This window comes from Saccopteryx leptura, chromosome 3 (genome assembly GCF_036850995.1).
Source record: "Saccopteryx leptura isolate mSacLep1 chromosome 3, mSacLep1_pri_phased_curated, whole genome shotgun sequence".
Lineage (NCBI taxonomy): Eukaryota > Metazoa > Chordata > Mammalia > Chiroptera > Emballonuridae > Saccopteryx > Saccopteryx leptura.
The window spans coordinates 249,735,812-249,760,430 of NC_089505.1; the positions used below are offsets into that span (position 1 = coordinate 249,735,812).

The 24,619-nt window shown below is 40.9% G+C and overlaps 2 protein-coding genes across 2 annotated transcripts in view; both read left to right on the forward strand.

Moving 5' to 3' along the window:
• C1D (C1D nuclear receptor corepressor) overlaps positions 1–24,619 on the forward strand; it is a 495,080-nt gene that overhangs the window by 269,490 nt on the left and 200,971 nt on the right. The gene's annotated exons all lie outside the window — the stretch shown is intronic.
• Positions 22,054–24,619, forward strand: part of PPP3R1 (protein phosphatase 3 regulatory subunit B, alpha) — an 86,985-nt gene continuing 84,419 nt past the window's right edge. Inside the window, exon 1 of the mRNA XM_066378097.1 lies at positions 22,054–22,494. Coding sequence (XP_066234194.1) covers positions 22,492–22,494 — 3 coding nt within the window. The 5' untranslated portion in view covers positions 22,054–22,491. The remainder of the gene's footprint in view (positions 22,495–24,619) is intronic.

Genomic DNA, 24,619 nt, shown 5'->3' on the forward strand with positions numbered 1-24,619 from the left:
TCCCTGCCCTTCAAACACTCACTTGATTTCTCGAATTTATCTGCTTATATAACTGATTCTGTGACTTGTAAACAAAGAGCCCTATCGCTCGACAGTTTTGGATCTGTGTGTTTGTACTGCTGTTTCCCTGTGGAGGTTGAGAGCTGCATAATGATTTATTCTTTCCCCGCCCCTGCCTTCTTTTCTAGTTGGCTCCTTCTTCTCTCTCTTTCTTTTTGTCAAAGTAGGTTTAAAAAAATCCAAGGAAACTACATGTGAAAACAAATCCTTGTGCCATAGGATTGAGGATGCTAACTTAAACACCCTAGGCACAAGAAATGCCCAGCGTGAGGGTCTCACATTCAGATGAGTTCCTCACAGGGAGACTACTAACACATAGTATTTCTCAGCATCCCCTGGACTCTTAACCAACCGTATGCGCTTGTATAAGGTAGCTTTGATTCCCCCGATTTCCCACGCACGAAACCCTCACAGCTTCAAAGAGGGCTCTGCATGCAAGATACACGGGGGTGTAGTTCAGGAGGAGAATGGGGCTAGTTGGCAGAATGTGGGTGAATAACATTCGAGTCTGTGCTTTAATTCCAGTGCTACTTTCCCCTGGTGTGCCCCCATTGTAATATTGACTGCTGACAAATTAGAAGCTTTCTATTTTGGTGATTAGACCTAATAAGTTACCTGGAATTAAAACACACCTAATTCGCCCGGGCTGGAGAGCTTGGTTGGTTGGAGCCTCGGCCCAAGGTGTAGAGGTTGCTGGTTCAATCCCTGGTCAAGGCATGTGCTGGTAAGGCTTGATGTTCCTCTCTCTCTCTCTCTCTCTCTCTCTATCTCTATCTCTTCCGCTTTCACTGAAATCAATAAAAAATCTTAAAAATTAAAAAAAAAAACCCCAACTAATTCCACCTTAGACAAATTGTATTCTAGGTTGATTCTCAGATTGTGGTTTCTATTTGTTTTTGATAGTATAGTTAAGGCATGATTTATACTGCGGTGTGTTGTGCTGTACATTACTGGCACTCTGTGTTGCTGATGAAGTCTTCCAGAAACATTTTCCTTACATAATAATTTAATACAGGTAAAAGAAATATAGAATACATTATTCTGGATTTTTTTTTAAAGATTTTATTTATTCATTATTGAGAGGGGGGGGAGAGAGAGAGAGAGAGAGAGAAGGGGGGAGAAGCAGGAAGCATCAATTCCTATATGTGCCTTGACCAGGCAAGCCCAGGGTTTTGAACCAGCAACCTCAGCATTTCCAGGTTGACACTTTACCCACTGCACCACCACTGGTCAGGCCTGGATTTTTTTTTTAATCTAGAAAATAGCCTGACCTGTGGTGATAAAGTGACGACCTGGAACGCTGAGGTCGTCCATTGGAAACCCTGGGCTTGCCCGGTCAAGGCACATGTGGGAGTTGATGCTTCCTGCTCCTCCCTACTTCTCTTTCTCTCTCTTCTATCTAAAATGAATAAATAAAAAATCTGAAAAAATATAAATAAAATCTAGAAAATAATGTGGTCTTAAATGAAGACAGACAACAGAGCCTTTAAACACCTTAAGTGATTACATAAAATTTTAATTCATTCCCCTTTTGTGTTTGCTATTTTATTCATTTTTTATTTTGTTAATGAATTCTTGAATTTTATTGGGTGACACTGGTTAACACTGTTAACCAGGGTTCTACAACACATCTCTGTACACTGTACTGTGTTCGTCCCCCAAGTCAAGTCTCCATCCATCACCCATACCTTCTAACATTGTGTTTGCTAGTTTAGAAAACCTTTATTTCCTATTATTTTTGAATGGCTCTCTCTCCCATATATGACCAATTCTTCTACCACCAGGAGCATTGTAAATCATTTTTGTGTCAAAGAATCTCTTAATAGACTTTCTTCTTTAAAAAGCCCAAGAACATTTTATTAGCTGCCTCAGAGCAGAAATAAGAATCTCTTGAAATTGCAAAAGATTCTTTGAATACTGTCCTTGGAGGTTTGGTCTTATTTCCATGAATGTAAGTAATTTGTGATTAAAGAATATTTAATGATCTCTAGATGGGAAATCTACCCCTCTCTCCTTTTAAAACCCAATTTTGTCACAGGAACGTTTTTACATTAGTGTATTTCCTAGCTTTTTTAAAAAATTAATTTTCATGTTTATATGGTCAGTAAGAATGCCCAGAGCTCTCTCACCTTGAGCCATGTGATCCAGGTTGAGATGAAAGGGGCAGGCCCCAGGTCTATAGCCAGCAGATGTAAATGAGATTCTGAAATGAAATAGTTGCCAAGCCCAAGAATTAAGGGAAGCCTTTGTGTTTCTCCCGGAGGCTGCAGTTGCAGCTTGCTAGGGTTTGCTTTGGCAGGTTTCAGAAAGTCTGTAAGAAACAATAGAAGCACAGACCTTTAGAGCTGAAAGGGACGATGCTTAGTCTTCATCTCTTCTCAATCTCTCACGTTAAAGATGAGAAAATGCATTCCAGACAGGGTTTGTGATCTTGAGAGGCACATTTTCTACTTTTATTCCTTTTTTTTAAAGCCATTAAAAATGTTTTCCATTGATTTGAGAGAGAGAGAAAAGCATCAACTTGTTGTTCCACTTACTTGTTCCACTTAGTTGTGCATTCACTGATTGCTTCTCATATGTGCTCTGACTGGCATCCAATCTTGTGACCTCAGGATGCCGGGAAGACACTTTATCCACTGAGCCACCTGCTCAGGACTAAAGAGCCATTTTTAATTCAAGTTTACATTAACAATATTTTATACCCTACTAATGGACAGGGATCTCTAAATTACTCTCTCTGTCCACATGGTGGAAGAATGGGAGGGAAGGATCATTTGCTCCCCTGAAAGGACTGGAAAAATGCAGAACATATCTTTGAACAAAACTTAAGGATCTGGATCTAATTTACCAACGTCTATGTTAGTAAAGCGTACTGTCAGAATTTACTTTATATAATTACAAACTCCAACCATGAAATATAAGACAGTATTATGGAAACCTACATATTCTTTGTAATGGAAATATAGGGTTTTTTTCCAAGTTGGGTTTAAAATTTCACTTTCTTTTCCTTTTATTTATTTATTTTTTTAATTTTCTGAAATGAGAAGCAGGGAGGCAGACAGACAGACTCCCACATGTGCCCTACTGGTATCTACCAGGCAGGCCCACCAGGGGGGTGATGCTCTGCCCATCTGAGGCGTTGCTCCTCTGCAACCGGAGCCATCCTCAGCGCCTGAGGCAGAGGCCATGGAGCCATCCTCAGCACCCGGACCAACTCTGCTCCAGTGGAGCCTTGGCTGCAGGAGGGGAAGAGAGAGATAGAGAGAAAGGAGAGAGAGAAAGGAGAGAGAGAGGGGTGGAGAAGCAGATGGTCACTTCTCCTGTTTGCCCTGACCAGGAATCAAACCTGGGACTTCCACATGTAGGGCCGACGCTCAACCGCTGAGCCAACCCACCAGGGCCAAAAATTCACTTTCTTAATCCACATATTGGCTTCTTCTGTACTTTGGATTCATATTCATTTACTTTATAAACAAAGTGATAGTTTTTTTTTAAATTTACTGTTACATATCATTATCTAATGAGCAGAAATACTAATTGAGGAAACAGTGGAGAAGATTATATTTCTGCTATTTCTATAGCATAGCCCAAAACATTCCAAATGAGAAAAAGTTGGTGAGTCGGTGGTCATGAATGTCCCCAAATGTTTGTTTTTACAAAGTCAGAGAAACTGTACCATTGTCTTTCTTATCATCTCATTTTCTGGGCTTGGTATCTAAAGGACTAATAGCCCAAATCATTGATAGCTTTAGTATGGCCTTCTGGGACTGTTCATTATGAAGGAATTGGCTTTCATTTAAATATGGCTTAAGGCCTGACTAGGCGGTGGCGCAGTGGATAGAGTGTTGGGCTGGGATGCGGAAGACCCAGGTTCGAGACCCTAAGGTCTCCATCTTGAGCGCAGGCTCATCTGGTTGGAGCAAAAGTTCACTGGCTCGAGCCCAAGGTCTCTGGCTCAAGCAAGGGGTTACTCAGTCTGCTGAAGGCCCGCAGTCAAGGCACATATGAGAAAGCAATCGATGAACAGCTAAGGTGTTGCAACACGCAACGAAAAACTTATGATTGATGCTTCTCATCTCTCCGTTCCTGTCTGTCTGTCCTTGTCTATCCCTCTCTCTGACTCTCTGTCTCTGTAAAAAAAAAAAAAAAAAAAAGTTTAAATATGGCTTAAGGTTAGGTACCTGGAACCATTGTTACCAGAACATGTTATAATACATGAACATAAGAGTTGATAAGGGAAACATTACTAAACAGAAATGATCTTATTTTTATTTTACAAAGAAAGTCATATATCACACACACACACACCACCACCACCACCACAGTTATGCCCCAAACAGCAGTATAAGATAGTGAAAAAAAGCTTGATTTTTGGAGTTACACTGACCTGGGTCCTATTTTCAGCCCCAGAACTTAACCTGCATTCTTCTTAGACTTATAAAATGATTTTCAGTCAACTGAAAAAACTTTAAAATATGGTACAGGCTTCAATGTGCTTAAAATTGTCTTTATAAACTGTACTCAGACCCATGCTTTTTCAGCCATGTTATGATTCTTTATGCCCTGCTAACCAACCAAGCTGAGATCTCTGTGCTTCTCCAATAATCCAACGCTGGGTATCGGAGATCTTCACTGTTCAAAGTTCTTAAACGTTGTCTTTATAGTGCCAAATCTTTTTTTTATTTATATATAGTTGGGTTTTTAAAAAGATTTTATTTATTGATTTTAGAGAGAGGAGAGAGAGAGAGAAGGACGGGGGAGGAGCAGGAAGCATCAGCATGCAGTTGTTTCTCGTATGTGCCTTGACTGAGCAAGCTTGGGTATATGAACTAGTGATCTCTGCATTCTAGGTCAACGCTTTATCCATTGTGCCACCACAGGTCAGGCATATAGTGCCTAATTCTTTTAACCTACCGCTGTCTAAACATTCTGCAGCCCTTGCCTGTCCAATGCCCATTTATTCTGACACAAGAACATGTGCATTTCAATCATTAGTTGATTTGAGTCTTTAACTCCATAAATCCTTACTCTTAAACACATACCCTTTGAACATCAGAATTGCTTGGTTTTGGGCCTCAATATACTCATCTATTTCTCAAAGCATCTGCTAAGGGCAAATAATAAAATTTTTAAATCTCTTATGTCCAGATTAATAAGGTTTAATCTACGTTTAAAATGTACATTACCAATTAGATCTTGAACATTTACTTGTTTTTTATTCATTGATTTTTAGAGAGAGGAGTGGGGAGGGGAGGTTTCTGTATGTGCCTTGAACGGGCAAGCCCAGTGCTTTGAACCAGCGACCTCAGCATTACAGGTTGATATTTTATCCACTGCGCCACCACAGGTCAGGTAGATCTTGAACATTTACATATTTAATTTTGACTAAAATGACTATTTATTATACAAAGTTTCATTGTATGCAATCTGCCTCTATTCTATACCATCATGAAGAATTTCTTGTATTGCTGCATAACTTAGAAGTGGTAAAAATGAGAGATATACGCACACTTAACAAGGACCATGGGGTTCAAGACTTCTCAATTAGAAAACAGGTCTTTCTTCTTCTATAAGATCAAGATTGGTTTATAGTGAGTAGAAAATTAAAATATATCATGGTGGGTTGTACTCTCACTTGGCAATTTATTCAACCGCACAATAGACAGAAGGAGATTTTGTTCAGTTAGAGCCCAAGTATTCACCTAGCATTGTAGACACTGGGTGGATCCATTCTAATTACTAATTCCAGTGTTTTATAGGATCCCATAAAAGAAAGCAAGGAAAGAAGGGGACTCAACAGATGAGTGTGAATTGGGAGAGGGTATAGGGTGAGAATTTCAAAGCTTAGGGCTTGAGATTAATGCAGGGGCAAGAAAGGAGGGGTGACAATTAGAAAAAGTACAGTTGGAGTAGGGATTTCTGGGTGGACCTGGAAGCAGTGGCTATGTTAGAACGGAGGCTCTGCTCTTTCATTCTCCACTGTTCCCCCACTATTTTCTTCAAACTGTTTTCTTCAAACTCCGTTTTTCTCTGGGCAAACTGTGCTTATAAAGCTACTGGTGCTGACACTGGGAAAGCACACAGGTTCTGCTCATTGTAAATGCTTTGATAGGAAGAGCCAGTCTTCTTAGCTTAGAAGAAGTAATTAATGATTATACTGTTGTCTTGGAACTAAAATGGGCAGCTATTTTGGATAAATTTAAAAAATTAATGGAGACTTACTAAGAAGAATCAAAATTGTGCCTATTGACAAAATTTGTGCCTAAAGTGGAAAAGGGCCCTGATATTCAATTGCTTTTAGGGCAAAGGTAATCTGCTTGTACGCATGTGTCTTTCTTCCTTCAGATTTGTCATTTAGAGTGCTTAACAGAATGCTCTGATTTTATGATTCAAAATGCTCTTTAAAATCACAGAACATACAGAATTTTCTGAAGAAAACTTATTTACCAAACAGTTCATTCTTATGCAAAAATATATAATTTTTAATTGAAATGTTTTCTTAGATTTACAATTCACTTCCCCATTCTGATAAAATGTATCTATACTGCAAATTCCCACTGACTTCAACTTACCACTAATGCAATTTGCCAATTATGTATGTAGAACTAACAAGTTTATTTTTAGTATTATAAATAAATGTGTTTCTTACACACATTTGTAAATTCTTTTCAAAAGAGCAAATTATTTTTAAAAGCATACTGATTCATTTTGGTGATACAATTTTGAATATGCAAGAAGGGCTCATTTTCTGGATATTCACAATTTATAACATTATATATTTATTTATACAAGTATAGTTCTTCAAACTATACCTTTCAGTTCCCCTTATATATTCTGGAAGAATAACATTATAGACAAAATGCTAGTGAACATTTATATTTGGTTCCAACAAGCCTGCTCTAAAAAAACAAATTTCTATCATTTTAATCATTCCAAGGAAAAATGATATAGCCAGTCAATCTTTTTTTCTTTTTTTAAAGGTATTACTAATTTAGAATATTGCACAAGAAAGAACCCATTCCAGCAGGTAAAGCAGAATGAGAATTAACTACCCAGAATGGATCTCAGGTTTGTAACTCTTTTGTTGTTTCTTTTGTTGAAGCAAATTCTTATGTGTACTCATAGAATGTAGATGTAGAGGAACTATGTTGCACTTAACTTTATGTTCAAATTATAGGCTTGTTTAACTTTTGATCAATTACTTTAGTATACCATGGGAAAAAAGAACAATAATGATATAAAATTTTGTGTAATTTTGTTAGTAGTATATGTACTTGGCTAGAGAAAAACCATAAAGCAATATGTATCACACAGAACATTTAATAACCATATACATTATATCAGTTATGTATAGAACTCGTACAGAATTATAACAAAATAATACACACACAGTTGACCCTAGATCACATGACACTTTCAGAAGATATCTTTAGCTATTTTTCAGTTTTTAGATTTAGTTGAGTGTAATGCAGGATTTGCATACATTACTTGATCAGTTTTGCTTATCTTTAAAAGTCAAATGAGGCCTGACCTGTTGTGGATCAGTGGATAAAGCATTGATTTAGAACACCGAGATCGCTGGTTCAAAATCCTGGGCTTGCCTAGTCAAGGCATATATGGGAGTTGATGCTTCCTGCTCCTCCCCCATTTATTCTCTCTCTCTCTCCTCTCTAAAATGAATAAATAAATAAAATTAAAAGTCAAATGAAGTTTTGAATTATTTGAATTAGCTATTCAATAGAAAACAGAGTAAGTAGCCACTGTCTAGTCATTGTTAGTCAATCTATACTCTGTAAGTAAACAGTAGTTGGTAATTTACTAGATAGTCTACCTTCCAATCTAAACATTGAATGTTCAGCATAGGGGAGACAGATTGATAATATAAAAAAATTAGTTTTTAATTAACTAGAAGGATATTTATATATTAAAGATATAAATTCTTTTTTTTAAAAATGTTTAGTAAATTTTTATATTTATTGTGTTAACATGGATTCAAGTGTCCCACTCAATATAACACCCTCACCCCCACCCTGTGTCCCCCAATATACCCCTTTTACCCCCTTCCCCTTGACCTCCTCCCCCCATCCCTCTGGGATTTACTGTCCTGTTATTTGTAGCTATGCTTTATGTATATATAATTTCACTAAGCCATCACCTTCTCTGATCCCATCCCCTCATCCCCCTTCTATCTGACAGCTGTCCCTCTGCTCCCCATGACCCCGCCTCTGCCTCTATTCCGTTACTCAGTTCACTGTGTTCATTAGATTCCACATATAAGTGAGCTCATATGATATTTGTCTTTCTCTGCCTGGTTTATTTCACTTAGCATAATAATCTCCAGGTCCATTCATGCCATCACAAAAGGTAAGATTTCATTTTTTTTTTTTTGATAGCGACAGAGAGAGAGTCAGAGAGAGGGACAGATATAGCGACAGAGAGAGTCAGAGAGAGTCAGAGGGACAGATAGGGACAGACAGACAGGAAGGGAGAGAGATGAGAAGCATCATTTCTTTTTTGTGGCAACTTAGTTGTTCAATGATTGCTTTTTCATATATGCTTTGACCAGGGGGCTACAGCAGAATGAGTGACCCCCTTATTCAAGCCAGTGACCTTCAGCTCAAGCCAGTGACCTTGGGCTTCAAGCCAGCAACCTTTGACCTCAAGCCACTAGGGGATCATGTCTGTGATACCATGCTCAAGCCCTCTCAGGCCTGCTTTTGCTGTGTCCCATAAATTTTGAGTTGTATGTTCATTTTTATTTGTTTCAAGGAAATTTTTTATTTCTTCCTTGATCTTGTTATTAACCCATTTGTTATTTAATAAGATGCTATTTAGCCTCCACGTGTTTGAATATTTCTCAGTTTTTCTATTGTAGTTGATTTCTAGATCCATACCATTGTGATCAGAGAAGATACTTGATATGATTTCAACTTCTTAAATTAATTGAGACTTGTTTATGTCCTAACATGTGGTCTATCCTAGAGAATGTACCATGAGCACTTGAAAAGAATGGATATTCTGCTGCTTTGGGGTGAAAAATTCTAAAAATATCAATTAAATCCAGCTGATCTAGTGTGTTAATGCCACTGTTTCTTTGTTATTTTTCTGTCTGGAGAATCTATTCATTGATGTCAGTGGGGCATTAAAATCCCCTACTATTATTGTATTGCTGTCAATCTTGCACTTTATGTCCATCAAAATCTGTTTTATATATTTAAGTGCTCCTATATTAGGTGCATAATTTTTGTGTGTGTGTGTGTATTTTTCTGAAGTTGGAAACGGGGAGGCAGTCAGACTCCCACATGCACCCAACCGGGATCCACCCGGCATGCCCACCAAGGGGCGATGCTCTGCCCCTCTGGGGCATCGCTCTGTTGCATCCAGAGCCATTCTAGTGCCTGAGGCAGAGACCACAGAGCCATCCTCAGTGCCCAGGCCATCTTTGCTCCAGTGGAACCTCGGCTGCAGGAGGGGAAGAGAGAGACAGAGAGGAAGGAGAGGGGGAGGGGTGGAGAAGCAGATGGGCCATTCTCCTGTGTGCCCTGGCTGGGAATCAAACCCAGGACTCCTGCATGCCAGGCCGACGCACTACCAATGAGCCAACCGGCTAGGGCCTAGGTGCATAAATATTTACAATGGTTATATCCTCCTTCTGGATTGCTCCCTGTATCATTATGCAGTGACCTTCTTTGTCCCTTACTATAGCCTTTGTTTTATTTAAAATCTATTTTGTCAGATATAAGTATTGCTACCCCAGCTTTTTTTGTTTTTTAATTTCCATTTGCATGAAATACCTTTTTCCAATCCTTCACTTTCTTTTCTTTTTTTTTTTTTAAAGATAAGAATTTTTTTTTCTTTTTTTCGGTATTTTTCTGAAGTTGGAAATGGGGAGGCAGTCAGACAGACTCCCGCATGTGCCCAACCGGGATCTTCCCGGCTTGCCCATCAGGGGGAGATGCTCTGCCCATCTGGGGCGTCGCTCTGTTGCAATTAGAGCCATTCTAGCACCTGAGGCAGAGGCCATAGAGCCATCCTCAGCGCCTGGGCCAACCTTGCTCCAATGGAGCTTTGGCTGCGGGAGGGGAAGAGAGAGACAGAGAAGAAGGAGAGGGGGAAGGGTGGAGAAGCAGATGGGCACCTCTCCTGTGTGCCCTGGCTGGGAATCGAACCCAGGACTCCTGCACTCCAGGCCAACGCTTTACCACTGAGCCAACCGGCCAGGGCTGACAATCCTTCACTTTCAGTCTATGTGTATCTGTGTATATTTTGTTCTGAGGTGGGTCTCTTGTAGACAGCATATATGCAGGTCCTATTTTCTTATCCATGCAGCTACACTATGTCTTTTTTTTTGTATTTTTTCTAAAGGGAGAAGTGGGGAGGCAGAGAGAGACTCCCACATGTGCCCTACCAGGATCCACCCAGCAAGCCCACCAGGGGGCGATGCTCTGCCCACCTGGAGCATTGCTCCATTGCAACAGAAGACATTCTAGCATCTGAGTTGGAGGCCATGGAGCCATCCTCAGCACCTGAGCCAACTTTGCTCCAATGGAGGCTTGGCTGCAGGAGAGGAAGAGAGAGATAGAGAGAAAGCAGAGGAGAAAGGGTGGAGAAGCAGATGGGCACTTCTCCTGTGTGCCCTGGCTGGAAATTGAACCCAGGACTTCCACACACCTGGCCGACGCTCTACCACTGAGTCAACCAGCCAGGGCCTATCCTATGTCTTTTGATTGGAACATTTAACCCATTTACATTTAAGGTTATTATTGATATGTAGTTATTTCTTGCCATTTTATTCTTTAAATCTACAATTCTCTTTTCTCAATTTCTTTTTTTTGTTGTTTGCTCTTTTTACAGCAGGCTCCTTAACATTTCTTGTAGTACTATTGATAGTTTGGTTGTAATAAATTCCTTGAGATTTTGTGTGTGGGGGGGGGGGTTGGGTTTTTGTTTTTAGGTGTTTTTGTGTTTGTTTGTTTTTGTCTGAGAAGCTTTTTATTTCTTTTTCAATTTTAAATTATAGCCTTGCTGGCAGAGGTGGATTTAACAGCAGGCACACCTGACACACACCCTGGGCCTCGATATCTAAAGGGCTCTGCAAAACCCCAAGTTTACACTTTTTCTAATGACAAGGTGTCCAATATTTTATTCTGCGCCCAGGGCCTCAACCGACCTTAATCTGCCTCTACTTGGTGGATAAAGTAGTCTTGGTTTTAGGTTCTTGTTTTGTATCACTTTGAATATTTCTTGCCAATCCCTTCTGGCCTCAAGTGTTTCTGTTGAGAAGTTGGATATCATCCTTACGGGGGCTCCTCTGTAGGTAATTAGCTGCCTTTCTCTTGCAGCTTTTAGTATTCTTTCTTTGTTTCTTAACTTTGGCATTTTAATTATGGCATGTCTCGATGTAGGCCTCCTTGGGTTCCTCTTTAATGGGACTCTCCATGCTTCTTGAACTTGTGTGACTTTTTCCTTCATCAGTTTAGGGAAATTTTTAGCTATGATTTCTTCAAACAGGTTCTCTATCCCTTTTTTGTTCTCTTCTCCTTCAGGAACCCCTATGATGTGGATGTCATTTCTCTTCATGTTGTCACAGAGGTCTCTTAGAGTTTCCTCAGACTTTTTATGACTCTTCATTTTGCTTCTCTGTTTCTGTGCTTATGTTTATCTTGTCTTCTAAATCACTGATTCGATCCTCTGCTTCATCCAGCCTGCTGTTGATTCCTTCTAGTGCAGTCTTCACTTCTGATATATTTGTCATTTCTGACTGGTTCTTTTTTATGATTTCAAAATCCTTTTTGATGCTTACTATCTCCTTATTTAGGTGTTCATTATGTTCATTAGAGCATCCATTGTTGCTCTAAGATCCTTGAGCATCCTAAAAATCATTATTTTAAACTCTGCATCTGATAGTTTGATTACTTCCATTTTATTTAGTTCTTTTTCTGGGGATTTTTCTTCTGTGTCACATTTCTTTGTCTGCCCATTTTGTCTGTGTATTAGGTAGCCCTGTCTGACTTTGAAATTTTTGTGGTGTCTTTATGAGGGAGATGTGCTCGGGGTACTGACCTCCAGGGCACCTGCATTCCTTGCTCTAAAAATGGTTCTTCAGGGTAGTACTTACCCTCCTGTTGTATATGAGTATTGAATGTGTTGGTCCTTTCATGGGTACAGTTATCCTTTCAGGCTGGCTAGCTCTAAGGGTCAACCTTGATCATGTGTATTAGACACTGTGCAGTGTGTCCTGTTGGGCATATTTATTCTTTGAAGTGTTTAGATTTTTGCTGGACTACACCTTTGGGCTTGCTGCTTTGTAGCTAGCCAAGTCTAGTGTTGTATTGTATGCCACCCACTACTGGTTATGTTGGTCTGGGTCTTTTTGGCTTGGCATCAGCCATTGTTCGTACCCTGCCATGAGCTACCTGTGTGGAGCTACTGTTCTGTTCACTGTTTGTGTCTGTGTTTTCTGTGCCTGGGTAGTGTGGGAGGGGCCAATATATGTATAAGGATCAGCTTCCTCCTGTTTAAAGATGACAGAAGTTCTGTAAAAGCCCCAAGCTCTGTAAGATTTGCCTCCACTTTTCAGCTGCTCCATCTCATCTTGCAGCTGCCTGGTCTTCCCACAGTCTTCTGTAGAAAGGCTATAGTGTGGGCTCAGACTGGCCTCATTCCCCAACCCTTCTACAGGTTGCAATCTTGATGGGTTAGGGCAGCTGAGGTTGGAAATACAAGCTTATTGGGATTCCCTATTTCAGGGATCTCTTGGTCAGGAGCTCAGTACAGGGAAAGTGGCCCCTACTTCAAAGCCTAATACTTTAAGCACTGCTGGATACTCCAATTCTATTTCTCCCCAGTGAGGTAAGCACAACCTCACAATCTCAGGCCTCTCAGTTCTTTCTCCACTGGAGCCCCAGGTAAGTGGCTATGAATGAGATTTTCTGTGCTGGCCCTTTAAGATAGAGCCTGTGTTGCTGAGAGCACCATCTCTTTCTCAGACAGAAACCTGGGCTCTTTTCACCGCCAAATGCATTGTGGGTGCCTTTTCTAGGCTCTGGGGCTCTAGGCCAGGGCTCTGGGCCTGTGGCTGAAGACCCTCCCCTCTCAGGGTGAACTTCCCTGCAATGAGAGTCCCTCCAGACCCTTCACTCCACTTGCTCCTGAGAACGGGGCAGCCTTTTTCAGGTCTCCATCCTCCTTCCATTTTTGATGTGGCTTCTGTGACTCCTTGGTTGTGGACTCCTCTTCATTTAGTCCGAAGTTGTTTTTTCAAGATGATTGTTCTTAAGTTGTAATCCAATTTGGTCCTGGAAGGTGGCCTTTGGAATGTCCGCTTACTCCGCCACCATCTTGGAATCTCAAAGACATGAATTCTTTACCTGTCATTCAGATGCATATATTTGCCTATATACAGAATGGGAAAATAAACTTTTAAAATGTTGCAAACAGAGTCAAAAGTCAAACAATAATCTTGGGGCAAATCATCCTAACACACAATAAGGGGACCATATCCTTCATATACAAAAAATTGTTATAAATCACTAAAAATGATAAATTTTCCCAAGAAATAGAGACAATAAATAGGTAAGTCACAGAGATATATTCTTAGTAGTTGAGTTAAAAGGTCAAACCTAAGGAAATCGTTCAGTATTTCCAGTAAACCTAGAAATGTAAATTATGATCAGGTGCCAGTTTTTTTAAAACCTACATTACAAGAAATGTCGATGTATATTTTGTATAGTGGTTGGGAAACATGCACTGCTGGTGGGAATGTATAGTGGGACAAATTTGTTGAGAATAATCAGGTTACATACATTTTTAAAACCTTTAAATTTTTATACATTTTGGTTCTGTAATTCCCCTACCACAAGTATATCCTTAAAAAAATCAGAGATGTGGACAAAGATTTGCAAAGATATTTAATATACTGTTGTCTGTAACAGGAAAAACTGAAAGCAACCAAAATCAGAATTAAGTTATAGGAGATTCATTAAATAAATTATGGCATACATTAACATTATTAAATATATATAAAAATTAAAAATCATAATTTTGAAGAATATTTACAGATATGGGAAACAGTTCTCAAATGTTAAGTAAAAAAGTATATATAAAACAGTAGGATCCAGCCTGACCAGGCGGTGGCGCAGTGGATAGAGCGTTGGACTGGGATGCGGAAGTACCCAGGTTCGAGACCCCGAGGTCGCGCGCGGGCTCATCTGGCTTGAGCAAAGAGCTCGCCAGCTTGGACCCAAGGTCGCTGGCTCCAGCTGGGGGTTACTTGGTCTGCTGAAAGCCCGCGGTCAAGGCACATGTGAGAAAGCAATCAATGAACAACTAAGAAGTCGCAACAAGCAACGAGAAACTGATGATTGATGCTTCTCATCCCTCTCTGTTCCTGTCTGTCTGTCCCTGTCTATCTCTGCCTCTGTAAAAAAAAAAACAAAACAAAACAAACAAAAACAGTAGGATCCAATTCTATATCTATCTATCTACCTATCTATCTATATATACATATATATTATATATATATACATATACATATACACACACATAAATATTTTCTGAATATCTACATAGAAAAAAGATTGGATATACGGTACATCCAAATATAAACAATAATTATCTTTTGCTAGTATGATTACAGATGATTTTCCTTTCTTTGTAATTTTCTGTATTTAAAACACTTTCTATAATGACCATGTTGACTTAATGGTTTCCCCCCAAGGTCCTTCATTATTTAGTTATTCCATTTATATCACCAATTACCCAGTGTCCACAGTCAAGAAAGAGAACAGGCTTGTTCAAAAGTGGAAAGTTTAGCCTGACCTGTGGTGGCGCAGTGGATAAAGCTTCGACCTGGAACGCTGAGGTCGCTGGTTCGAAACCCTGGGCTTGCCCAGTCAAGGCACACATGGGAGTTGATGTTTCCTGCTCCTCCCCCCCCTCCCCTTCTCTAAAATGAATAAATAAAACCTTTAAAAAAAAAAAAGTGGAAAGTTTAGAGTGGCACCCTCTAGTGGAAACAATGGAAGTAAAGTCCAAGGTCACTGGCCTGAGCAAGGGGTCACTCAGTCTGCTGTAGCCCCCTTGGTCAAGGCACATATGAGAAAGCAATCAATGAACAACTAAGGTGCCATAACAAAGAATTGATGCTTTTCATCTCTCTCTCTTCTCTCTCCGTCCCTATCTGCCCCTTTTTCTGTCTCTCTTTGTCTCTGTCACACCCACACACAAATACTGTGGGTATAATGTAAAACTCAAATTATAGTAAAAAATAAAAGTCATTGGTGAAAACAAAGTGAATCAACTACTAATTCTGTCTATGAAGTTGCTAAAATATTTTTATGAATTTAAATTTTTTTTGTTGTAACATATTATTTGATTTTGAAAAGTTACATTAAATATTTTATGTATTTTTGTCAATAAAAGTACTGACCATATTATTTTTCAGTCTTTCTTTAATATAAACACACCCATTTTTTTCTGACATTAGCACATTTCATTTGTTCGTTTATACTTTTCTGGGTTTTTTGAGTGTCTATATTATATGTTTAAATGCTAAGGGCACCTGAAATAGGTTCAATTAACTTGTTATATTTGAAATTTGTATACCCAATAAATACACATTATATTAATGGTTGGTGATGAATATTTTCAGGTAAATGACTTAAATGAATGCTGTCCAATAGAACTTCCTATGAGGTACAATAGAGTAGCCACTAAGGTAAACAGCTATCAAGTACTTGAAATGTGACTCAGGAGACAGAAGAACTGAATTTTAATTTTTTTCAATTCCAATTAATTTAACTGTAAATAATCACAAGTGGCTAGTTGTTACCATATTAGCACAGACTTAGACTTAAATAACAACTCAAAATTCTTACAGAAGTGAACTAGAACCAGAGGTGGAATTAGAACTAGAGTCTCACTTTAGTCATACACACTGTCTTGTGTGGAGCACGTGTAGTTATTTGTGAGTGTGTAAGTATATTAGTGAATTAACAAGTATGACAAACAGGTCTTCTCCAATGTCATAATATGTCTGTTTTGCATTTAAATCTTTTCTATTATGTTGAGGAAAATACTGTTTAGAAAAATGTGATAAGGTAAATACTTTTACTAAACTAGTATAATGGAAATACTATCAATGTCCAAATGAACAGCTTTTCTGTTTACACTTTTATGTACAAGAGACCAAAGAAATAATTGAGACTTGTAATTCAGAAACACTATTTCAAGACATAACCTAAGACATCTCAATAACTACGCTCAGATGTAAACCAAGTGCCAGCACTTCTTCATTTGTTTGGTCCTCTTTGACCACACTGTCTTTCCTTTAGAACTCTTCAGCTTCCTGGTCATCTTGCCAAGTCTTCTGCCCTTCTGCCTAGTCCATTATCTTTTCTGTCACTTCTCTTTCCGCTACTTAAACGGAGATGTCACTTTTGTTTTTGCCCTTGGGTCTAGCCCTATTGCTTTTATGTTCTCTGATTTCTGTCCTCTGTCTCATGGTTTCAACTGTCAACTTCATGTGGATAATTATCCAATTGAATGTACTTAAAATATGGAAAAATAATCAACACAGAAAGAGAATAAAGCTCATCATGTGAAATGTTAACAACCTTTAAAAAACACTGTGAGCCTGACCTGTGGTGGCGCAGTGGATAAAGCGTCGACCTGGAAATGCTGAGGTCGCCGGTTCAAAACCCTGGGCTTGCCTGGTCAAGGCACATATGGGAGTTGATGCTTCCTGCTCCTCCCCCCGTCTCTCTCTCTCTCCTCTCTCTCTCTATCTCTATCTCTCCTTTCTAAAAATGAATAAATAAAATTTAAAAAAAAAGAAAAAAGAAAATTTATAAAAAAACAAACAAACAAAAAACACTGTGAATTTTTCCTCCAACATTTGGAATTAGATATGGATTCAAGAAATTGAGGAATAAAATCTTAAAAAGTCTTTTTTCCCCCTTTTCATTTTGGTCCAGTATGTAGTATAAAAGTAATTTACATAACAAACATCACATTGTTTTTGAAAACTTTTCCTAATTAAAAGATATTTCAGCCTGACCTGCAGTGGCACAGTGGATAAAGTGTAGACCTGGAAACGCTTAAGTTGCCAGTTCAAAACCCTAGGCTTGCCTGGTCAAGGCACATATGGGAGTTGATGCTTCCTGCTCCTCCCCCTTCTCTCTCTCTCTCTCTCTCTCTCTCTCTCTCCCCTTTCTCTAAAAATGAATAAAGTCTTAAAAAAAAGATATTTCTTTTTTTAAATTTTATTTACTTTTATTAATTTTAATTGATTGAAGGATATTTCTAGTTTGTGTTTTATCTGAAAAGTAAATGATAGATTTTATTTTGAACAAATATGTAAATTCCCTTATGGGAATTTATAAAAGTAAATACAATCCAAAATTTTAAAAGTAGTTGTGCTTAACATAAAAAAAAAATCCATTCAGTATGTGGTATACATCTCCCCCAAACTCATTAATTCATAAAGCTATATATTTTTAAGAGCATTCTTTCTACCATTGTCTTTTTAATAGCAAATATACAGAGTTTCAGCTACATTATAATTTAAGTAGGCTTTTGTAGGCGGGGCATTGTTTATAGAACTCTTTGTAAAATGGTTTCTATGGAGAAATGAGTTTTCAAGATGAAATTTAGAATCCTTGGCTCCTGCTTCTAATGCTTTGCGAGAAGGAAACTAGTCAGTTCACCATCTCAGGTGTCAGGGAACCTTTCTCAACCATGCCCTGGAGCAGGAGGCTAGCTGGCATTCCTGCTTTATCCTTGATACAAAAAAAAAAAAAAAAAAAAAAAGGATTCTGGGAAGGAAGGTAATCTATTCCCCATGCAACCTCAGCGCCCACCGAAAAAAGAATTCTGTGTGAAATTAGGTGGCAAAAAGGTTCAAAATAGTCTTAAATCTGGGATTCTTGCACTGGTACATATATGTTTATCTAGGAGTGGTAGGTCTTTCCTCCCAATCTCTGTTAACAGAATAAGACATTACTTTCAAGTGATTTTAATTGACTGTTCATTTTAATTTGCATTTTCTTCCATTTAAGAGTATAAAATTAAATATGGTTTCTAGTCAACATTAGTCAATGCAATCATGAGTAAAAGTGGATACTTTGAGGTAATACTGCACTAGAATACCTTAAACAACTACAGGAATGGTAATTTGTTTCTTCTGCCATCCTTAAATGTTATATGTAAATTAATGACAGTTATCAGTCCTTTAAGAATAAGGCAGATTTTTGGATATCACAATGATCTTGAAGGTGTACATATGAGAAAATTTCCTGTGGTTTTTCTAATTTAAACATAATTATGGAGACATTGAAGCCTGGGGTTGCCTATGTGACTATAAACATTATTCTTTATTTCTTTTTTCTTTCTTATTTTTCCAAGTGAGAGGAGCAGTGATAGAGACTGACTCTAGCATGCACCCTGACCAGGATCCCTGTCTGGGGCTGATGCTCTGCCCATCTGGGGCCATGCTTGCAACCGAGCTATTTTTAGCACCTAAGGTGGATGCTCCATGGAGCCATCCTCAGCGCCCAGGGCAAACGTTCTCAAATCAGTTGAGCCATGGCTGTGGGAGAGGAAGAGAGAAAGAGAGAGGAAAGAGAGAAGGGGGGAGAGGGGTGGAGAAGCAGATGGTCACTTCTCCTGTGTGCCCTGACTGGGAATCAAACCCAGCACATTCACATGCCGGTGGACACTCTAACACTGAGCCAAGTGACCAGGGCCACATTATTCTTTCTTAAAACTTTCTTTTCCTCTAGTTTTCTTTCTACTTAGCAGCTTTATTACCATCTCTGAGTTCTTTTTTTTTTGTCCTAACATTAAAGGGAAAATGTGAACATTTCACTTCTAATCTTTGATTTCTTTCTAAACTTTTAATTGAACTATTTTCTATGAAATACAATAAAAGGTTTCTTTTTAACCTGCACTACCAGCTTCTGCTTGGGTGCCTCCACTGGGATAGCTCACCAGTAACTCAAATATAGCATTCTTAAATCTATACTCATCTCTTTTCACTCAGCAACCAAATTTCTCCTGCCTTCTCTACTTCTCTACAGGATATTACTAGTTAGCCAAACTAAAATTTTTCATCTTTGATGTCTCCCTCTCCTGTTCCCCATATCCTCTAGGTTGCATAGTCAGTCTGGTTTTGCTTCATGTCTTTCACATTTACTCCTTTCTTTTCTCTGTCATTGGTACTTCTCATTACCTCTTGCCTAGCTGTTACTGTTCTTGTAACTGATATCGCTTTTCTTCAGTGCCTTTCCCTCCAACTTATTTGACACAATACTTCCCAAGTCATCTTTTGGTTGCTAAGTTTTCTGAGAAAAATAATTCACTTATTAGGTCTTTTTGTCTTTTTCACTAATGTAGTTACTTAAAAACATATGTTTTGGCCCTGGCCGGTCGGCTCAGCGGTAGAGCGTCGGCCTGGTGTGCGGGGGACCCGGGTTCGATTCCCGGCCAGGGCACATAGGAGAAGCGCCCATTTGCTTCTCCACCCCCACCCCCTCCTTCCTCTCTGTCTCTCTCTTCCCCTCCCGCAGCCAAGGCTCCATTGGAGCAAAGATGGCCCGGGCGCTGGGGATGGCTCCTTGGCCTCTGCCCCAGGCGCTAGAGTGGCTCTGGTTGCGGCAGAGCAACGCCCCCGGAGGGGCAGAGCATCGCCCCCTGGTGGGCAGAGCCTCGCCCCTGGTGGGCGTGCCGGGTGGATCCCGGTTGGGCGCATGCGGGAGTCTGTCTGTCTCTCCCCGTTTCCAGCTTCAGAAAAAAACAACAACAACAACAAAAAAAACATGTTTTCAGCAGGACATTTGGTACCTGTTCCTTCTCATATTAAGTTTTACACCAAAACTTAATGGAAAAAGACAAAATGGAAGAACAACTAGTTATCATCCTTTTTTTTATTTTTTATTTTTGTTTTTGGGCCTTATGGGGAAAACCTGGGTATTAAAGGTGCAGTTTAGATTTACCTCTCAGATTAGATTCAGTGTCAGAGATGCAACCTGCTACATGCCGCATTTTATGCAGTGTAACACAAAACTGAGAGATGTAAGTGGCAACCTCTGGGAGATTTATAGAAGGAGAAGGAACAAATGGACCGGTCTTGAGTTTCTTGCTTTGGTCAGTAACAGAGGCCAACCCATCTTTCAAAATGCCTACATTTTGAATTTCTGACATTTGATGAATGATTGTAAACTAAATATGCTCAAATTGACAAAATTATGAGTTACTCTAAATCCACTGCATTCCATACATCTCAGATTCCTTCTCAGTATTTCATCTTCAGTCATAATGATTTGATTTTCACTGAACATGTTTCAGGGACACACACAAACTCAGTTACAGTGATTATCTCTGATAACTGCAGTTGAGGCAATTTTTTTTAAAGTAGTACTTTTATAAAAATGATATCTTAATTTTACCATGAAAACTAATTAAAAATAATATATCTAAAAATGACACATTTAGCATAGGGACTTTCCCTATTTCGAAACATGTATCTAAACAGCAACATATCTAAGTCAAGAAACTTAAATAGTTGGAGAAAGTGTCATTTCTTGGCTTTTCCTGGATACATTCACTGTGAGACAGCCTATTATCGGTCTGAATTCCTTTTTCTTATTCATCCCAACATAAAAACAAAATAATTTTTTTAAAGGGCGGGATGGGGGTTGGGTGGGGAACTAGGGTATATCACTGAACCTCTTTTAGAGAAAAATGAGTGCTTATAAAATAATTAGCAAAGAAAAAGAATAAAATTCTCATGTGAAGATCTTTAATAGACTGCTTTAAAAATATTATGGCGTTTTATATAACTACTCAAAGGATTTGTCAGTAAGGAGTTTCCGACCACTCAGAAAACATTCCTTCCCTTTTTCACACTTAAACGCACACGAGTTTATAAAGATTTGAAAAGGAATAACTAGTTAAAATTGTTGCAAAATGTTTGCTTCATTATCCTTATCACACTTCTGTCGGCTCTCTTTTATTTCCCCTGAACATAATTTTCTCTCCTCTTGCTTTACTGGACTCCCATTTCCCACTGAAGCTTCAATTTTCTGGGAATGGTAATTGCCTCCAAAGTGGATACAGTCTTACTAAAGGAACAAGTGGGCGTTTTCCAAAAACACTGCTGCACCCTTCAGAAGGCAGCCTGGAAGGTTTTACAGAAAATGCTGAGCTGGCTGAGAAAGCCTTGGCAAGAGTAGGAAGCAGCCCCTCCGCTCGGTTGTCCTGTGGCTCCCACGCCTCAAGCTGCGGCCAGCTTTGGCTTGTCTCCCGGTCTTTCCAACCCAGCTCCTGACTGTGCCAACCAACTCATTCTGGAGTGCAGGCCTGAGTGCTGCAGCGGGGTGACAACAGTGTGGATGCTCCAAGCAATGGGTCCAAGTCGGTATGCTGATGGAAAGATACCGGTCTTCAGGCACAAATTGATTCGCTCTAGCCCATAGGCTTGGATTTTACTCCTTTCAGTACGGTGTCTGGGTGGTTCTGACACGTTAACGCCGCTCATCTGCTCCTCCTCCCCCACGAGACTCCCACCTCTGGGGCCAGGTCCTCGTCCGCCCGCGACTCCCACACCCTCAGCGTTTCCTCCCTCCCGGGGAACCCTCGCATTTCCTCCTTCCCCTCCCAGCCCTGCCTTTCCCGCACGCCCTCCTCCAGCCACATGACAGGAAGAGCTTCGCCGCGCAACGTCACAGACGTCCGCGACCCCGCCCCTGTCCCCCCTCGGCGCCGCACGCAAGGGGCGGCCGGCGGAGGGGCGGGCGTGTCGGCGCGCTCCGCGCTCCCCAACCAGAGCTCGCCAGAGCGCCGCGGCCGCCGCCGCCGCCGAGCCGCGCGCGGGTGCCCGGATGTGCGGCACTCGCGGAAGCCCCACCCCCGCCGCCGGCTCCGCGCGCCCCCGCCCTCCGCCCCGCTGCGCTCTGCTTTCCCCTCCCTCTCCCGCCCTCCCCCTTTTTCGTGCCTTGAGGTTGCGGGTCAGCGCGAGCCACTGCAGTGAGTCCGTCACGGCTCCGGCGTGAGCACGAGGCTGCAGCCCCCGAGCCGCCTGGCCCCGTCTTCTCTCTCTCTCTCTCTCTCTCTCTCTCTCTCTCTCTCTCTCCCTCCCCCGTCCTCTTTGCCTCTCCTCCTTTTCGCCATCTCTTCTCCCGCTCTCTGAATCTCGATCTTAATTTTTCTTCTCGCCCGCCCGCTCCCGCCTGCCCAGTCACCCGGCCGGCGCGGGCCCCGCGGCGCCGCCTCCCCTCCCCCAGTCCGCACCCCCTCCCCCGCGGGCGTCCCGAGGGCCGCAGCCGCCCCAGCCAGTGCAGCTGGGCCGCCGCCGCCGCCGCCGCTTCCTGCGGGAGCCCGTCTGAGCGCCAACACTCTCTCCGTCCGAGCCGCCGCCGACCGCCTGGCAAAATGGTGAGACCTTTGCTTCCCCTATGCACCAGCCCTCCCCCGCCCGCTGCGTCCAGGGGCGGGGGCGAGCCCCGACGCCCCTGGTCGGCTTCCCCCGGTTGGAAGATTCGAGAGATCCGGTCCGGGCTGATGCCGCGGCAGGTCCGAGAGCCCCTGGCCGCGGGGGCGTCGGGCGGCAGCCTGACAGGACAGTGGGGGCCCCGGGCCTCTGCGGCGCCCCCTCCCTTGCGGCCGCCGGGATTCCGCCTCTGCCTGCATTTCCCAACCCCCTCCGGGCCATCGGCCTGGTGCTGTCCCTTTGCCCCCCGCATTACTTCTTTCGGACCCTCCTCCATGTGGAGCCCCCTTGCACCCCCAGACTCTCAAGTTATGCGGTATTCCGAAACCGTAAGGGAATCTGTGACAAATGACTGTTTATATAAGACCCACTTTCCAGAGCCACTCTTTCTCCCACTCCCACTCCATTTTCAAGCAGTGAGTCTTGGCAGGAATCCTGCCACTCACTTCCCCCTCTCCTGTTGGTGTTTATTTCGCTGCTGTGTGCAGCCTTACGGGGCTTCTCTCGCTGCTGCTTTCCCCTCTGCACTGGCGAACCGGAAAGGGCCAAGGTGGATAGTCATGAAAACATAGCATAAGTCAGTCTCTGATAAATGGGGATGCCTGGTTTTTTTTTTTAATGCTCTCTTACTACCAAGGGTTTTTCGTTTTCTTTGTTACCTTCGTTTCTCTTGTGGTTGTTTTTGAATCATGGCGATTTAAATTTGTCTTTCCTTACCCTCACAGTAATCCCTAGGTAGAATCCACTGCTGTAGTGTTTCAAACCGACGCTAGGGGTGTGTCTCCCGCCTCTGTCACTGTAGCCAAGAAATCAACGACACCCTTTTAGCCCGTTACCGATTCTCTTGCTCCGGGGTGGCCGGAGTAGTTTCCTTTTGCAGTCAAGAATTGTGTTCAGGGTAGTAAAGGTTCGCAGTGCTTTTCCATGTGTATCAGAGATTCGAACATGTGATTTGGTGGTTAATACTTTTCCTAAAAGTCTTTAAACAATTTGCAGAAGATTTTTAGACTGACACTGGGTAATTTCTTGCACCTTTTAATTGTGTTTTATCCTGTATGTAGAATTTAGGTATTTCAAAACAGAGTGATGGATTAGGGAAGAATTTCCGTTGATTGCAACTTAAACTCAATTTGATGTGATTGTGCTGGAAGAAGGTGAAATTAGAATATTAAAGTAAATTAGCTTTTACATAAAACAGGTTAAATGATTAAGTGCACTTATTAGTGTACTTAGGAACAGACTTAATAAATGATTAGTGATTTTGATATGTAGAAGTTTTTCCCTGCCAACTTGGAAGCCATCTCAGAGACTTCAGCTCAGGAGTTACAAAATTTAGACTTTTCCAGACCATTACACAAAACAACTCGTATCTGTAGTCATCTATATACAGCGTTCTTATACATATGTCTTACTTGAAGGTCAGAATCTTGAAGATCTTTGTGCCTTTCAGTAAATGCTTACATATAAATAGCGAATTTTTGAGAACAATGATCTAGCCATTTGTTGTTTGTATATTATATAGCGGAATAATCTAGTTTGCAGTTTTTTTTCTTGTAGTGTATTCCCCCAGTACACACTCCCCCCCTTTTTTGAACAACAGACAGAATTTAGGAAATTCTCCTTTAGCTCTTAAATTTATTTTCCCTGTATTCTTTGTTTCCTTAAATGTTAATGTTTTTAAAGTTTTTATTTATTGATTTGAGAGGGAGAGAGAAAGAAACATCAATTTGTTCCACTTATTTATGCGTTCATTGGTTGATTCCTGGACACGCAGCAAACCTTCAACCTTGGCTTATCAGGAGGATGCTCTTACCAACTCATCTACCCAGCCAGGACTTTAAAAAATATTTTAAGATTTACCATCTAATACTGCTTTATTCCAGGTCATTATTTCCATTTCCATGTGGTTTTCTTTTCAGTATTTTTTTTTTTTTCTGATTACTTGGCTCTTGTCTACTATCCTCTCAATACTATCTCAGGACCTACATAATTTGTTCTGACAATGGCTTCCCAACTTTAGGATTATTTGGTCTGGTAACATAGCACTGGTTTTAAAGTATCAAGGCCATA